General features: G+C 41.7%; 1 protein-coding gene and 1 long non-coding RNA gene across 5 annotated transcripts; one reads left to right on the forward strand and one right to left on the reverse strand.

The window, feature by feature from the left end:
• Positions 1-4482: 4482 nt before the first annotated feature.
• Positions 4483-7134, reverse strand: LOC124300398 (uncharacterized). The gene is made up of 3 exons (XR_006907211.1): positions 6865-7134; positions 6541-6735; positions 4483-4843 (listed from the first exon to the last, which is right to left on the reverse strand). It is a non-coding gene; the product is annotated as an uncharacterized LOC124300398 (long non-coding RNA).
• Positions 7135-7271: 137 nt separating this feature from the next.
• Positions 7272-16793, forward strand: LOC124300397 (protein borderless). Of its 4 annotated transcripts, none has more exons than XM_046754469.1 (13): positions 7274-7743; positions 8447-8589; positions 10002-10230; positions 10434-10505; positions 11988-12154; positions 12563-12707; positions 12798-13072; positions 13487-13621; positions 13861-14120; positions 14480-14655; positions 14749-14793; positions 15367-15552; positions 16270-16793. In XM_046754469.1, the coding sequence occupies exons 1-13, from the start codon at positions 7698-7700 to the stop codon at positions 16494-16496; spliced, it is 2106 nt and encodes a 701-aa protein (XP_046610425.1). In that variant the 5' UTR covers positions 7274-7697; the 3' UTR covers positions 16497-16793. The 4 variants fall into 4 exon arrangements, with proteins under 4 accessions (XP_046610427.1, XP_046610425.1, XP_046610426.1 ...); XM_046754470.1 differs by having other exon boundaries at positions 12018-12154; XM_046754471.1 differs by lacking the exon at positions 14749-14793 and having other exon boundaries at positions 7272-7743.
• Positions 16794-18457: the final 1664 nt, after the last annotated feature.

Below are 18457 nucleotides of genomic sequence, written 5' to 3' on the forward strand. Positions count from 1 at the left end.
TCTGAAATCTGAAACAATAAATGCAAAAACGATTATGCGATATCAATGAGCACAGCAATCGTTGAGCATTGGGACGGATCAGAATCACGATATGTCGCAGCCGCGTGGTGCGAGATAAGCCAAGTAATTGAAACGCCGGCTGGCAGCCTCCGTCAGTCGTCGTTTTACACATTTTTCTTTTTCCCCTCGATTTTTTTTATTAACTTTCGTTGAAACATTTTTTTTTTTCCTTTTTACACACTCGCGACGACCCTGTCTGATCATATATATATATATATATATATATACATATATAATTTATAGGCGTATTTAAGTAACATGTAGATATATCATAGCTAGATACAACGATCTCAATAAAAAAGGAGGAAGAAGACGATGAAAAGAAAGACACACACGGATCGCTGAAAGGAGAAAAAAAAAACGTATATTATAAATATATATACATATAAATAATATATAAAGGGTGACCCAGGACTGTCGCCCCATATGCTACCAATCTATTTCTCGAGAAAATCTCCGTTTTTTCAAAATTATTTCTCACACCGGATTGGTCAATTTCAAGAATTTCCTATCAAAAGTAAAGAAACGTTTCATTCGCACTTTTCCATGAGGAAAACATAAGTTAGCCTATGGGGCGATAGTCCTGGGTCACCCTGTATATAATAATAATATAAATGTGCATATATATGTATATGTATATGTATATACATTAGTTAATCGTACACACATAAGAAAGGCTATGGTTGAATCGTGAATTTGTTTGTAACTGCATTGTTTTTTCTATTATTATTAGTTATTATTAGTTATTATTATTATTACTATTATTATTATTATTGTTGTTGTTGTTATTGTTACTATTATCACTATTATTATACGAATATTATTACAACAGGTTTTGCATTTAATATATTTAAAAGTCGAAATCAACAATAATTACAAGTGTAAAGAAGGAAGAAAAAGAAAAAAAAAGACAAAAGCAACAAATTACGTTCCTGAGAGCCATAATCGTGACGCTGCCATGTACGTGTGATGTTGACTGACGTTAGTACAAAAAAAGTTTAACTGTATAATAAAATAATGACAAAGCGCGCGCGATTATAAATCAGAGACTTGCGATTCCTCATTTAAATGTAATTATATGAATAACGATATGATAACGTTTATGTACAAAAAAAAAAGTAGAAAAAATAGGGATACTGGTGACGGTGAATCGAGTATATGAATAAAAATGCCTACGGTATGACGTAAGCGACTAGGAAACCCCTTTGAAATGAGAGAAAAGTTTAAATCGGTAAAAAAGCATAGAGAAACAACTACCGGATGGGTTCCTGTGGGATTCTACACTTTCGTAAAAATGAATGAAAGACCAGAGGACGATGCGATGGTAAAGATATGATCAATCAAACGGTGCAATCGAAGGGCTCTCGGGTACAATAATTTATTTACACTTTGGCTTTGTGACCAGCGTCGCGTTTGTTGGGGATTGAACACGTATGAATTATGGTCGGTACAACTGAATTTCTAACTGGAACAAAAATTCCATTTCCAGTCAAATGTGAGTTTTGTTCAATGTGTTGGGTCCTTTTTTTATTGTAGTACACGTGTATACCAATTACATCGTAAAAAAATGGACGGACACAGGAAATTTCTTTTTTTGATTGTTTGTTATTTTCACCTTGAACAATTCGACTTGCAACATTTTATTGGATAAAATGCATACACTCATTCGTTCCATCAGATATTCAGCATATTGCATCAATCATCAACGCTTCGTAGACTTGGTCACAAAGTCAGGAGCCAATTTAGTGATATTAATTACAATTTAACGATGAGTAACATTATTATTTACGAGAACAAACAAAACCTATCTTTATTTCTGAGTACAATTTTATTGTTATATTGGTTTATTATTATTTTCAATTTTGTATTATTTTCTTTCCTACGTTTTCGTCTAAATGTAATTATTCTATATTTTTTTACGTCATTCAATGTGCTGCGCAATCGATGTGTGTATATATATAGTATATATAGATGTATGTATATACACATATATATATTATATAATATACAGCGAATTTTCTTATCTGCGGAACGATGCGTGCGCGTTATACGAGCAACCGGAGTTACAGCTCTCATTTCCGGTTGAGCATCGTATCCTGCCACTTTCATCCCAAACGTTGAATATTGTTTGTTTTGACAATGCTTAGGATGCTCAGACTGAAATGAGAGATGGAATTCCGGTTACTCGAATAAGGCACACGCATCGTTCCGCAGATAAAGAAACTCACTGTATATATGGTATAATATAAGCATACACACACATATTATACGGTCGCACGATTAAATTGTCATTATACACATATAACGTAACGATATTATTTTTCTGAAACCTCCTTCCCTTTATATTGTACACACAAACACATATATTTTTCTTTCTTGCGTCCCTTCCCTGAATAAGAAGAAAAAAAAAATTCGAAAACATACTATCTAGGACAAATTGTAGACAATTTATTATCAAATAAAATGAAATAAATGAAATTTGAAATGACATACCGAATGAGGGTTCCACTAATTCCCATGGCTGATGATTCTTAGCCTCTGTTTTCAGAGACCCAGAAAAATATCCCATGCAAATACGAAATCAATATGCAAAGCGCGCAATATACCGGATCAGATTCAACCCCAATCGATCAATGGGGGTGAATTCCACCCGAGACATTTTTCAAACTCCTCGTAGAGTTCAGAATTAGATTTTCACAGTATTTTTACTTCAAATCAATTCTATAGAAAAAAAAATCGGTTCAAATTTTTTTTCCCCCGCTTTACATTAACTTTGCCGATGTTTTACAACGTTTAAACAATCAATTTTGGTCAGGAAAAGTGTGAAAGTTTTTTTCTGCGATCCGTCAGCAATGACTAGATATTTTCTTGAGATTCTTAGGACTCATTGTTGAAGCAGGATATCACTTTTGTGGAGCTGGGGTGAATTTCACTCCATGTGACCGTTATGCGTTTCTACAGAGGTGTGACCTGTCAGGGTTGAATGAAGGCCAATTATAAAGGAATTGCCAAGCTAACGTTTCAGGTTCGTCAAATTTTATCACACCAAATTTCTTACGCAAATCAACGCAAAACTGTCCAATTGGTTAGGTCGAACGGAACTAACCAACAATAACCCTCGTTTCGATCGGCGTCAGAAAATTACCATCAAAGAAAAACATCCATTAGGTACGAGCTCCTCGCAGTAGGTACTAATGGCCGTTCCTGCGTCCGAGCCGCTGCCTCTCCGTCATTCATGTCAGTCGCAATCACTCATTCCTGTAATGATTCTAACTACACGCGAAACCGTTTCAATCAATGGATCACCCTCTGCGTACGTACGCTCGAAAATGAATCTAATTGACCCTGCGACGTGGGCTGAGTATCTATTTTTCAACTTATTGTCTCGTCTGATTGAATTCAAACGTCCAACCGAACGTTAAGACTTGGACGCCATCTGGTTGCCGAACGCGGAACCTCGAAGAGTCGTATTTAATTTTGAAAGTAGTTTTTCTTCGCATTTTCCCTAGCAAATCGACCGAGTGTAGTAAAGTAAACATCCAGCAGCCTGCGCAACGATTTCGGAGGCTCGATATTCCCGAAATTTGCCTGAAACGGTCAGCTGATCGCTCTTCCCGGAGCCATATTGCCCAGCCGCGCTCACGCGTCGTGAAAAATGAAATTTTGGTGAAACATCACCCAGCTGTAATCGAGGAGTAGATTTCGTAAGCGACGAACCACGCTACTGTAAAAAGTTTCTACACCTACATGCGCGCACAGTTTGTCTGATTGATCTAAATTATGATAATTTCCATGATTTTACATTCCGTTGGGCACGAGACTCGACACGCGTGCTAAAACCGGAGCGCCACTTGTCGTTAGAAAGGATAAATATTTAGGGCAAATTCAGCCTCCCTCCAACGGCTTCTTTGGCGTGGGTAGAGAATGGAGTTAAAAGATGCATCATACCTATTATACAAACAAGCACGGCTTACAAAAAGACAAGCTGTACCTACTCATTCGCGCTGCGCAGCTGCGCACGGACGTAATTATTGTCAGAGAACTTTTTTAGAAATTCATTCAACGCATTGATTTCCACTAATTCAAAAGCAGCCAATGAAAGGTGGCGGTCCACGCGAACCGTCCCATTATCTCAACAGAGTGACAAGGCTGTGGGCAGTCAATGCAGGCACAGAACGGATGTGACGTCACCTGAGGTCAGCCACGCAGCTATGAATAGCTCGAGAGAAACAGATTGGTTGGATCACGCGGCGAGAAAATTTAAAATTCTTATCGGACAAATAAGTGATTTGTGAAAAAAGGATATCGCGTTGATTTTTAGAGCATCGATTTGAAAAATCTATGGTACATGATTAGGATGAAAAATGGTGAAATAAAATTTGCAAAATCTTTCGGGGTGATTTTTACACTCAACAGCACGACGATTGTTCAGTTATTTAATATACAAACAAGACCAACAAATCTTTTCCCCCATCCAAATATTTGAAGTTTGGTATACATGCAAGGTCGAATTTACATACGAAAATGAACTCTCAAAATTTCAGCTTTTTTAAATAACACAATTAAAGTAGATGATATTCTTGTTAATTTTATTTCGAAAAGTATTTCAATTTTCTAAAATATTTGACGTATTGACTGTGCTAGAGTTCTATATCAACGTATCTTTTCAGTAACTATTTCCAGATATCGTTTAATCCGTCGCCGTCAATTCTTCCCTCTCATCCTTTTTCTTATACATTCGACAAAAATTTGAATCCGGATGTTTCCCGTAGTAATTGGCACTCTGGAACCAAGGGTAGAGAATACTTAAACACGACTTATTCGGAAATACGATCGTGTTGTTGGAAGCTGCGGAATGCTGCGAGATACTTGTTTGACCTGAAAACCAGCCGATGTTTACATCCTGGTTCGACTTAATCCTGCAGCAAGCGGAAGAAGCGTATTAACCTCTAAGCTCAAGAATTGAAATACGAGATGACTTGGAATTCGCTACTGAGCTATGAGGATGAAGTTAGTAACGTTACTGTAACGATCAACGCATATTTGGGAAAAACCGTTACTTCGGACCTTCAGGATTGTCCAAAATTTAGTAAACCACGACAATCGAACATAATTACATTTTGAAAAACCAGCTTCTTAAAGTTGCATGATGACAATTTCTTCGTTACTCAGTTCAGCCTCGTACCGAGCTTCAAATTTCCATTTGCTTCCGACGTGCATCCGGCAAGAGTTGCAAAATCACTTGCGCCTGAGGTCGAGTTTATTATTTTATGTACCTATGTTGGTTCATCAGCGAGGTTGTACTCAGTAAGAAAGTGTGACGCGTGGCACTCGCATTCTCGGGGCTTTAAGCAGCCATTAAGAGCCGCATCCAACGCTCCAAAGTGAGTTACAGCGTAACATCGTTGAGTTTGATTAAAGAGTTCAGCAAAGTCACGGGAGTAAGAAGTGTCGGAAAAAAGTCCCTTTCTAAACAGGCTCGGCGAATGCACGATAATTCGAGGAGAGGAAATTGTCTCATTGTCAGTTCGGGTTCTCTTTTAACAATTACTTTACTTGCGCCGCACCCACGCCATGGACAATTAATAGGATCAGCCCCCTAACCCCGAATGATGGAATGAAAACAACCGTCGACACCGTTGCACTCCTTATCCGCAAAGATCTCCATGAATTATTCCAACCCTACAGGGTGCAAGTAGGCCACGTTCACATTTCCGGAATTACTACCCGGCCTTCTGGTCTCGTCAAATTTCGCAGGATTGTTCAATTTTTTTTTAACCTGCTTCTCTCACCGACTAAAAATACCGTCTTTTAATCCACTCGAATCTGTCCAACTAAATTTGAGCTATTACCGTCATGACCTAACCTACGCTATTATTCATTTCACGAATGAACTAATCAAATTCACCTCATGATTCGTTACGACTTTTTCATCGAATCACAGCCCGTGACCGTCAGCTGGTAAGATAGAATTTCTTCGGATTTTACTCATTGTTACAGTAAGTACGATTTCCAAGGCAGTAAATCGGATGACAAATGACTTTTAACGGGACTTATACAATATTTTGAAAGGAAAGAAGTCGACTTTTCCGTGTGGAATATCAGGAAGTACCAAGTTCTGTGTAATTCGATATCGATCGTTCAGCCTACCGTTAAACAACCTTCCACATCCCAACTCCCGGTTGTGCGAATTATCCAATTTCGTCAGCATAACTCACCCTCAATTAACAACTTCTACCTTCTCCGAAGCCAACACTATGAGAATTTTCCAGGGATTCTTGTATCGATTATTGGCAGTGCAGTTGAAACAAAATACCTCGTACACGAATCGGATTGCTCATAGTACCGGACTTTCTGGCTTCTCTTTTTGACCCTAAACGTGTCACCGTTGCTCCCTTCGTGACTCTGGGGTACAGGCAATTGATTTAGACGGGAATTGGGTGCAGGAGTCAGAAATTGAAGAGGGGTAGATAACCTTACACAAAGCAGCTGCAATCCGGTTCAATTCAGTTCGTTCACCGAGAGTTCTTCGGTTCGCCCTGAAGCTTATTGACAAAGGCAAGACACGTGAGGGACTGGTTTCTGTAGATTTCCCCAATTTTTCGTCTCTGGCAGTCAGGAATACAGCACAAACAGTGTCTATGCACTCTCCGAACTCCAAATGACTCAATCATTCTGTTAAACATATAATATCCAAAGATATCCCAACTTCCAATTTGCAGATCAAGCTTCAAAAACAGATTTCACGGAAGATCAAACTTTCTTACAAAGAGAGGATAGAGACTCCTTAGAATCCGAACTTACTTCAAAGACTATCCCAGGTGATTTTTGGAATGTTGTAAACAGATGGTTGATCAACCTTCATTTCCATGGTCTGAATACGGAATACTGCTTCCTACAGGATCCTGGAAACAGAAGACATGCCTACGCCAGTATCACGTAACGCACGTGACTTGGAAGGATGGTTGGTGAATATCTCATCTGGATGTAGGTACGCAACACCTTCACGAGCTTTTTTCAAAGCACGTGCCGAGAAGCACGATGTGTACCTACCGGTAAAAGTGGGTGTGACGTTTCTGGATTTCAATGACGTACTAGATTGGCGTCGTGCCTGTGAGCATCGAATTATCCCCCCACCCCTGTATACTTGTATCCGCTTTGCTCAGCGGCAGCAGCAATTACTTAGTTGACTGCTAGAAGCTCCTCCGGTTCTAGACCACTCCGTGATACCATCGCTCAGCGATAACTAAAATCACGCTTTACTGACCTGCGAGGTTAAAGTTCACCCTACCACAGCCTTCAGCCGCAAGTTTCGCGCGCAAAAAGAAGGCATAGTCGGTGATTATGCAGTTGATGTAGATGCAAAACGTCTAGTGCCGAAGGTGCGCGTTCTGGTCCGATCGCTGAGCAAGCGGGGTTCGAGTTTTCGATCGGAAAGTATGAAGTATTGAGAGGACAGGGAAGGAAGTTTATCGGCGCGAATTCTTTGGGCGATTGATTGATCGGTTTCGGTTACCGATGGTAGAAGGAAGACAAAATAATTGACGGAAGTGATGGTGTATACAAGTGTGTGATAACAGTGCTAGGATTCATCGCTCGAAGACTAATCGCCAAGTGTTGTTCACATTCAAATCGCGATGAGAAATTTACGCACATTTCTCGTTGCCCTGCTATTCTGCAAGGGTAAGAACTTCGCTCTTTGATCCTTGTAATCCATGTTAGGCAACAACGCGATTATCGTTCGAATTTCTCGTGATCAAAATCCGATTCCTCTTGTCCGTGAAAAAAGCTCCATTGATTCGGTTGCACTCATGACAACGACAGTGTCTATCGGCAACAGAACCCATCGTGAGTCTCTGAGAGTAATCAAGTATAGTATAAATTGTCAGTGAATCTTTGAAATCTTTTAGTTCGTTATTACGGACCTGCGCCTATCAATGGTTTGCAAAATCAGCAGAGTCGAAACATCGCGTTACGAGGATATGAAAACAACTACTTGTAATTCTATCACTGTCGATGGCCTTGTTAATTATACGTATAATCTTGCATCCTATATACCGTATCATAGACACTGACCGTTCTCTCCTCGTGGATGGATTTGAAAAAAGTTTCACTTTTATGAAACTGAAAACTTGGTATCCCGTATTGAGTGACTCGCTATCTCGAATTCTCGCAACCACTGTACAACGCAGTTGTACTCGTATTTTCGCGGTTTGCGGCTGCCGGAGTTTCGAACGCAGATCCTGCAATTGTACTGGTACACGATAGTCGAGGAGTGTAGCAATTTTTTTTTTTTTTTTTTGTTTTCAACTTTCATGTATTCGCGAACGCTTACCGGAGTGATCGTTGACCATCACTTTATAATTCTACGACGTGTTCCATTTAGCTCAGGGCTATGCACACCTACTCGAAGAAGAAAAAGAGCCAACATTCCTGACCGCCACCGTCGGCGGTCACATCGTTTTCAACTGTGACCTCGACTTTCCGCACGACCTACCAATCCCCTACATCTTGCGGTGGAATCATGAGGTAAGTCCATTCATAAAAATAGAACAAGTTTGTCTCAGATCAAGCGATATTGATTCAATTATTCAGGGTTGCTACAGTCTGCAAGTTAGAAATTTACAGAAACTTACCACCATGGCTTCTACCGTCTTGCAGACCATTTTTGACAGCTCTTCGAGCGCCTTCGGAAAGGCAGGCCATGTAGAGTAGGACCAAGCACGTGGTTATTGGCGACACCGGATGTAAGATCTGCTGCATACACGGTGAGACTTGCAGCGATCGAAAGACATCGTACGGAATAATTTGAATAACTTGCGGGAAACAAAATGCAAATGTCAAACTAGTGGCACACAGTGAGTGAAGTGGAAATTAACCTGATTTGAGCCTGATGCGTATGCAAATCGTGTTCGCTCGAAGGCAGTAATTGGAGTACGGGACGCAAGGCTGCATTATAATTAGGTTGTCGGTGTCTGCGACATGAGGGGTTCGTTCTTTCAGTGGGTCACTGTTAACGCGGAACGCATTGTCGCGCGATTAAGGTTCATCAGTAGGTACAGTGACTGCCTACGTTGATGGGCGCGTTTTGACAGGGCCTGATTCGCGATTGTTCCTGATTCAAATCAAACCCTTTAAGCTCCCAGATTCCAACGTCCACAACTGGCCTTATACTAACCACGACACACCGCTTCACGTCACGCACGGGTCAATCGTCATGTTTATCCTGCCCCCGAAACGACCCAATGGTTAGTCGAGATTCAACTCGTAGTCAGGAGAAAATGTTTGGCTTAGAATTCTGAGGGGAGCAGCTTCAGAAATCAAATTTCTTTTCATCCTGCTCACGATTTAGAGGCGAGTGATGGCGAATGAATGAAAATCAATCCATCCTACAAGGAGAATCGTAGACGAAGCTGTCTTCAATAGTTGTAGTCACCATGCATGACGTCCGTTGGGTTGTGTCTTAGTTTACTTGCGACCGAGCATTCCCCCTGGAATTTGTTACACGGTTCAGTGCATCTAGATGAGAGGCATCAACTGCAATGGTCGGTGTATCGCTGCTTGTATGATTCGTTCGTCAAGACCTTTTTAATACCGACACTTGTTAATTGAATGGAAGGGGGCTAAGTGTCGCCACGGGTTGTTAAATCCCATCAAGTTAAGCCTAATTCAATAACCCCAAGTAAATTCTCCTCTACGGCGGTCCTGCATCGGCATAAAAACCTGACGAATTTCCGTTTCGGATGAAGCTTCGGGAAAAACGATCCGCTTCGATCATATCAACAGGATACGCGAGCCTGATACTATCAAAACACACGATAACAATCATGCTCCAGAGTACACGGAGCAATTGGTTTGGTCCGTCGAATGAATTATAATGGAGCAAGTTGATTCCGAGGTTTTCCAATGCCACCTATAAGAGCTTTTAACCTGTGTTACAGGGGGCTTTGGTCTATTCGTGGTACGACGGTGAGATAATCGAGACTGATGACTACGCCGGGAGAATTCACCTGATCGGGGATGGCGGGGGCAAAGGATACGGACAAGGGAGTATCAATCTGACCAACATTCGCGAGACGGATCAAGGATGGTACGAATGTCGGGTTATATTCCCAAACAGGACGCCGAGCTCCAGAAACAACGGGACGTGGGCTCACCTGACGATAGATGGTAAAATTGAGTGGCCGAACGACAGTGGGTGTCTGACTGTTCGTCAAACATTGGCTGTTCGATTCGAAGTGTACACGTTCACGCCTAAAACTAATTCACTAACTCGAACCTAACCGATTCGGATGACGGATCTGTTTCTGGTTCCGATAGTCGTTCTTTGCACCAAGTTCTGAACACCTTGCTTTTCTTTTTTACTTCTGAAGTTGGAGCAGACGGTGCCGGGAGTCCGAATACCTCGAGAGAAGTGCAAATTGACGAAACGCGTGGGCATACCGGTAAATTAGTTGAATTAGCATTACAATACGCCGTTTCTAATTCATCTGTATCACGCTACATCTCGAGAAGATTCTAGCAACAATTTTCGCGGTCATCCAACGCGTCGCAGAAGCATCACCTAAGTGGAACGACTTTTGAAAGAGTCTGCTTTTTTCATAAACAAACTACCTCTGCGCCGCAAAAAGCGGGATACAATCGGACCGTTAAAGACCCTGTTGCACGTTGGTTCGATTTCTTCATTGAACTCGAAAACTGTGTCATTTCGGTTGATTAATTGTTCCAGAAATTTTAATCAAGCAAATGGACGAACTGAAATGGATTGTCCTCTTCAATTACAGCCTGTAAAATCGGGACGTCTTTTCCGGTTCTCTAATTTAATACGGACTTAATAAACAAACGATTACTGTATAGAAAACCAAAGAGCGCACCTCTTCCGTTCATTTTGATTGACAAAGAGAGATTTACCATTTGCTACGAAAACATTTCATTGAGCAATTGTCCGCGAAATCGAGGTCCGACATACCCGTTTAACGCATCGATTTCCTCGCTTTTGTTGTTCTTACTTTACTTGATTAGTCGTAGCTCCTGCAGCTGGAACTACTTGAACTAATCTCATCGGCAACAATTACCTAGTAATCGAGTTGTTCCCAACTTTCAAGTAGGTTAAAGACCAAGTTACGCGATTCAAATTTTCGCCAATTTTTAACAATCGAATTTTTTATTCGTTTCTATTCTGCCATTCTTCCACACCGTCAAGCAGCCGCTTATCGACAAAGTCGAAGTTTGAATTAATTCGAAAAAGTTACGTCAACCTTCTTACGAGGCGAATTCTCGATACTTTTAGTCAGTTCGACCACTTTTCTTTGAGTTGAGTACGTTTGTGGTTGTTTTTATTTTTTCTTTCTTACTCCATTCGACTAAATAAATATTGAGATTCTAAACTTTTACGTGCCGATTGAAAGAAGACTGTAATGTAACGAACAAAATGAAAAGAAGGAGAATTTCTTATCAGAGACTCGTGTCGATTATATTGTGTATCAGGAGCTGGAGGGTCAAGATCGATATGAATTGTAATGCAGAATCAGTAAAGCACAACAAAAACTCGAAATAAGACACTGATAGGAATGCATAAAGCATCGGAATTTCAAATGTTTACAAACGTCCTGAAATTCGCGATATTTTGGAAAGAATTATGAATTCATCGCCGATCATGACCCTGTGCAATTCACTGTGCAATACAACTATTTCGACTCGCTGAGAACGAGAGCTTTATTAATCAACGCTTGAACGTGATTAACAAAAATTAATAAAAACACCGTAATCACAGACTAGTGGAAAATGAATAAAGTTACTCATTGTGATAAATGTTGTGATTAACGAAATAAAAAAATGTAGCAAACGAGCTTCGAAAAATGCTACTCAAAAGCGAATAGCCGCTTACTAACCAATCACCAGACAGACTCGTTAAATCGTTCAACCAGGTGTGCCCCTGCGGCCACCGATTGTTACAGGAGAAAATTTGCTGGCTGTACCGCCCATAAATCAAACCACAATGGAAGGTAACACCGCAAACTTCGCCTGCGTCACCAAGAACACGAGTTCGGTGGTCAACTGGTATCGAGACGGGATTGCGATAGCGGATATCGAGGTGAGTATTCGTTCCAAAATTGACAAGAAAAAAAAAAAAGAAATAAAGAAAAACGACACAATTGATTCCGCACTCCTGTGACGCAATTTGAATCCCGTCAAATTTCTATTCAAATAATACTTCATTCGCGTCCGACGTAGAAGGAAATAGAAAAAGAAAAACGCTCCCCTCGGTAGCGGCTGTCGCTATTTGTTTCCTTTAGGGGTAGACTGAAGTTCACGACTGAGCTCAGCTGTCTCTGTTTACCTGACCCACCATTAAAATACTTGACACAGATGTCAAGACGTGGAAACACCCTTGACAGAAAAAATACCCTGCTCAAGAGACGTCGAATCGCAAATCCTTGCTCGAGTGTTAACCAATATTTCGATCAAGCGTGAGTGAAGGGTTTTCACGTTGTTTACTCAGGATCTTCGCGATCGGGCGACCATTCGCAGCGATGGGACACTCACTATCACCTCAGCCGCCATGAGCGACCTGGGAGAATACACCTGCACCATTACCAGCCCGAACAACGAACGGCAGAGCGCCGCTGCCTTCTTAAACGTTCAGTGTAAGTTTCAGGTCAACTTGAAATGATGTAGCAATGAGAAAATGGATCATGGAGCGGTGGAATTCACGCGGAGTTATTTTTTTCCCCCAGACAAAGCGAAGGTTATTTACGCTCCGCGAGAAGTTTACCTGCCCTATGGGAGACCCGGACTTTTGGACTGTCACTTCAGGGCGAATCCACCATTGACCAATCTACGCTGGGACAAGGACGGATTTCTCTTCGATCCGTACAACGTTCAAGGGGTGTTTTACAGGCGGAACGGATCTTTGTACTTCAGCAAAGTCAACGAGACGCATTCAGGCAGTTACACCTGCACCCCGTTCAACAATCTTGGAACCGAGGGTCCCAGTCCGCCGATCAATGTGGTGAGCCATTCCTCTCTTTTCATCTTCCGGAACATACTATGGTGAGATCTTCACCGACCAAGCGTTCCAGATATAAACCAGACGAAAATTGTAAAGGTATCAACAACTCAGCGATTCAAGAGACGTTGCAGTTGGTCAGTGCGGCCAACGACCGGCTGAACGAAACTTTTTAAGTGTCGACTTTTATTCTTCAATTACGCCCTCACGAATACGGTTCAGAGGATCGTAAGTCGTGAAGTATGTTTGTCAATCACGTTTCGTCCGAGGTGAAGAAACCTGTGTCCTAATAGAGTGACGTGTAACGTACAATTTGGGGACTAAGAAGTGCAGCCGATATCGGTGTAGCTCGAATTCTATCCCACCGATTTTCGAGTGTCCCTAATTTCGTTTGACCTCACGTTTTTCTTTCTTCAGATAGTGCAAAGGCCGCCTGTTTTCACCGTAACTCCGCAGAATTTTTACATACAAAAACTGGGCGAGAGTATTGAGATACCATGCGACGCTAGAGACGGTGATCAGACCCATCGTCCAACCATCGTTTGGTTCAAAGTACGTTTTCCATCCGAACAAACGCGGACTCATTCTGAAAGAGTTTTACCGACTTGTCTAACTTTCTGACTTGTAACGCATGATGAGTGTGCACTAATGATTTATCATTCCCAAAATTGAGTGAACCGTCTCATGACGAAAAGAAGTGCATGCTCAACTCTGCTCTGGAATCGTTTCGTAATTGCTGGGTTCCATTTCGCGGGTTAATGAGTCCCACTGACACTCTCTTTCTTCTGAAGGACGGGACGCCACTTTCATCGGATCGGGTAGCCATCAACGGAGGAAATTTGACGATCGAACGGATCCAGGAGGAGGATCGAGGTGTCTACCAATGCGCGGCCAGCAACGAGGCAGCCACAGTCGTTGCTGATGCTGAACTCATGGTTCTGGACGCCCCGCCAAGAGCGCCGTACAATTTGAGTGCGACAAGCAGCAGGGACACTGTGATATTGCGATGGGTGCCAGGCTTTGTGCGGCCCAAGATGGAGTACTCGGTTTGGTAAGTGGAAAAACCCACGACAATGGAGGGTAATAACGGTAAAGAGGAATATCTATGTGTATATAAAGTGTCCGTAAAGTACCTAGAGAGAAATTAAGATGGAGTTGCTGCGGCAAAACTTCTGCAAAGCACCAATCAGGTTGAACCCAATTGAACCCTCATTCCTGTGCGCCAATTAGGACCACGTCCTCCACTACACGAACGCCGTTCTGGTCACTCCCTGAAATGTTATTTCGTGCTTTCCGGCGGACACATTGAGAGTCAGGGAGCCATGTGACATAGTGTTCCTTACCAGTACCCTTCATACCTTGGACGAAACGCCGACACTCACTGCTTCCCATTCCTTTACGAAATGTCAGGTACAGACCAACCGACACCTCCGAATGGCGGACGATGAAAATTTTGTCCCGAAAGACAACCGAGGCCACTATCAACAACTTGACCCCTGGTCGTGAGTACGAGTTCATGGTCCTGAGCAAGTATAAACACGGGGATGGAATGTTCAGCAAAGCTTTACGCATTTACACCAAACCAAGTACGTTTTTGATTTGCTAAAATCCGGTAGTTGGACTACTATTTTACACGATTGTCCGAAGCATCGGGGTTCATGGCACCTTTTACCTTTCAGGTGTCATTGATGAGAACTCTGCTTCAGAATTCAGGAGTCCGAAAGGTTAGCGAACTGCGGTAAAGTCTCTTTAGATTATGCAAAAAGGAGACGCTATGAAAAGGCTGATCTTAACCCTCAAACGAAACAAATGGCTGACACAATATTTGGGTTTCCGTTTAAACTCTGAAACACGATCAATTTTTTCTTAACGTTACTATGTTGATGTACTTTTTGCCATCTCTATCGGTCCAGACATAAATTATCCAACTCGTATTCATGTGACCTTGAAATCTCACTTCATTCTCTCTTCTCAATCTCATCTTCATTGAAATAATCGATGTTTCAACATTACGAAGCCTTTTATTTTCGCTCATTTTAGTTATCCTTCACCGTTTGCTTTTGATATGATCTATTTAACAGGCTGGTACATGGATATCTATTTTTTAACTTACGAACATCCCTCTGCCATCAAGCTAGCATAACGAGTCTTGTTTTAAGTGAAGTAAAAAATTAACATCACTTCTTACAAAGCCTGTTCCACAAGCCTGCAACTTCAACACCATGAATATCTGCCTTTTTTATGCTCCGCACTTTTCTCCGTGACCAATTAACCGAGACTCAAATCTGTCGTATTAGAATCCTCTGAATACATGAGCACCCCGCGGAATTTGAGGGTGCAGCCAGCGGTTGAAGGTTACTTGGTAACCTGGGACCCTCCAGCGCACGGAAGCGAGCTAGTCAGAGTGTACACGGTGAGATGGTTCCGAGGACCGTTAGAGCAGCTCTATGGAATGGCTGAAACCACCGACACGTCCTACTTGGGTAAGCCACCCCTGTCTGTAGAATTACTTTACGACGACCCTCGGTAATTGAGAATACGGGTATGACGCGATGTCGTCTCGGTTAGAAACGTACGGAGGGGGCGTACAGCACCGAATGTTGAATACCTTGAGAAATAATCAACGCATGCAGGAAGTCGAGCGAGTGCTACTTGCCCAAATTGTGTCTTAAGACGCGACTAGTCACTCAATTAACTCGGATCGTCCTCAACTAGATTAAATAAGGGAGAATAAGCGGCGTGCTCGTTCATGCTCTTCCCATTCCACTAACGCAGAGTTTAAATTTTCTAGCTTTTCTTGCGGTGTTGTCGCTTCTCGTTCTCTTCTCTTTTTTACGCGTGGTTCTTACGGTCGTCCTAGTTGGGGGGTCGGAAAAATTCATTGAGACAGCAACAACTCTGCCAAGTTTCAAATCGGTCCCTTAACTAATACCAAAGTCATACAAAACGAAATTACTGGTTATAAAAACTACACATACCTTACATTCAAGACTTTCGAAGCTTAAGGATACGTCTTCCGGTTGACGTAGAGTCTTGAAACTTTACACACATTTTTTTTCAATCATTTGGAACAGATCTGAGAAGGTGTCCCAATGAAAATGTTTTCCAACGTCCAAGTAAAGACCACCCTATAACGGTTCTTTGGATTCCTCTCTGAGCTTCGGGAAGAGCAATTAACTGATTGCTTTTATGCGTTTCAGTGAAAACACTCGAGGAGGAGAGCTACTACACTTTCGAAGTCACCGCGATGTCGCTGTCCGACGATTTCGCGACAAGCGATCGTTTCGGCCTAGAAATTCCGGCCTACAGGAGAAACAGGGCCATCTCAATGGGTATCGTGGCAGGGATTGGTTTTCTGGCGGCCGCATTGGCCGCCGTCTGGTGGGCGAGGAAGAAATTCTGCCGGGGATTATCCAACGAGAAATAACGCTGATTATCCTCCACACTCGCGGCGTAATCGGGTGTCGGAAGAAAATTGTTACTACGACGTGAACGGAAGTTGAGTCTGGACAGAAAAGCAGTAGGTTAGGTGAATAGAAAGGGAAAAAGAAATTGAAAATTCGAGTTTTACCGCACAGTGTTTGTCAAATTTTTTAAACAATTTTTCACGATTCGAGTCGTTTCCGTTTCCGGATTAATCGACTCCTAGATAACATGTTTTTATTCAGTCTATGTAATGGACAACGTATAAATAAATGAACATCGTTATGTAATTTAAAAATCATTTCATTCTCATTTATTAGTTATTTGTGCAAGTAGTGTAATAGAAGGTCGTACTCGATCGCACGGACATTACTTCGTGCATGATTTATCGTAAACTGGGCTCGACCCGGAAATTCAACTTAAGTTTGAATGGAATAACTGCAATCTAATTTACGGTATCAGATCTCGTTCGTTGACGGTTTTTAATGCACAATCTAAACAGCCAGTGCTAAAAATGTCAACTAAGCGAAGGGCTGTAAATACACGTATAATTGGATTATTTAATCTTTCCGAGTTGCGGAGTAACAGCTGGCGATAAAATTCCGCGTTGATAATTTCAACTCAAGTTCATGTGCACGCGTAAAGTTATCCAGAGAAGTAAACTACTGGAAATATTAGAAAAAAAAAAAAAAAACACACCGCAAGTACCTTCGCACTCTTTAGGTGCAGGTTCTTCAGTTTTTATCTTGCGTAATACGAGAGGCTTCAAAGTACATACTTACAGTTAAAAATGTCGATTCAAATGTAATACGTGTACGTGTACGGATATTTTTTTTTGCAAGGTGCAATGTTTGCACATTGTTTCTTTGTAGCAAATCGATCGCTCGAGAGATCTCCGCAGGGATTTCTTATCACGCACAGTTTGCGATTGCAGGAATGACATTCGACGATTACGATTCTTTTCAAGTACATTTTTAACCCTAGTATCGGTAGTGAAAAAAAAAAAAAAAAAAAAAAAAAAAAAAAAAAAAAAAAAAAAGGAAAAAACAATCTACCACAAGTTTAATTACCCGACATTGATGCTCAACTTTTCATACATTGAATTAATTTCTCCGTGTTTTAAATTTAATCGGCAATCTAGCTCTAATGTCTCAAACCGATTACCGATCGGAAACACCAGCACACAATTTATACAAGTGTTCCTCGTTATCGGCGAATATATCGCAAGAGAATGAGGTGTCGGCAATATGGTCGAGTTATTATCAGTCTCACCGATTCAATACATGTCGAATAATAAATTCCCAACGACACGGCGCGCGGATCATCGTGTCGCAATTAATCACAGCTGATTTAGACGACGCCTGCACGATTTCCCTAATCTATCTTTTCTCTGAAAAAATCATTCTTCTTTGAGTGGCCTTTCACCCGCCATTACTTCGAAACACACTTCGACCATTCGTACTTTAATTTTTAGCAATCTTCTGTCGATCTCTCGAAGTTGCTACGGTGCGAATAAAAATTATCTCAAAATATGAGACAGTTACCATCAGCCTTGCGACCTGACAAAAGTAGCACGAGGAAGCGTGTAGAATGTAGCTTGAGCAAGCAAGCCTGTGCACGGTTCAAGTACACGTACCATAACAGCGTAGAAATAATGAAATAACGTTAGGAAATACGTGAATCTGACCTCGCGATAAAACAGCTGATTCGTTTATTTCGCGTCCACGTACACCTTGACGTACAGGATTATTACTAGTCAGCATGTGTTCAAGTTTGAATCGAACGACAAAAACAGCCTTGTTTCAGACACGTACCCGGCTCGCAATCGGCAGCCGTACACTTTACGTACACCGTGCATATTTGGCTCGATCAAAATTACAGCCGTTGTTCCCATTCACCTGTGCCGTACGTAAACCGAGGCTGTGTCATTGGATGTATGTGTTCCTTCTTATCGTCGCTCGATGC

This window comes from Neodiprion virginianus, chromosome 3, assembly GCF_021901495.1.
Source record: "Neodiprion virginianus isolate iyNeoVirg1 chromosome 3, iyNeoVirg1.1, whole genome shotgun sequence".
NCBI lineage: Eukaryota > Metazoa > Arthropoda > Insecta > Hymenoptera > Diprionidae > Neodiprion > Neodiprion virginianus.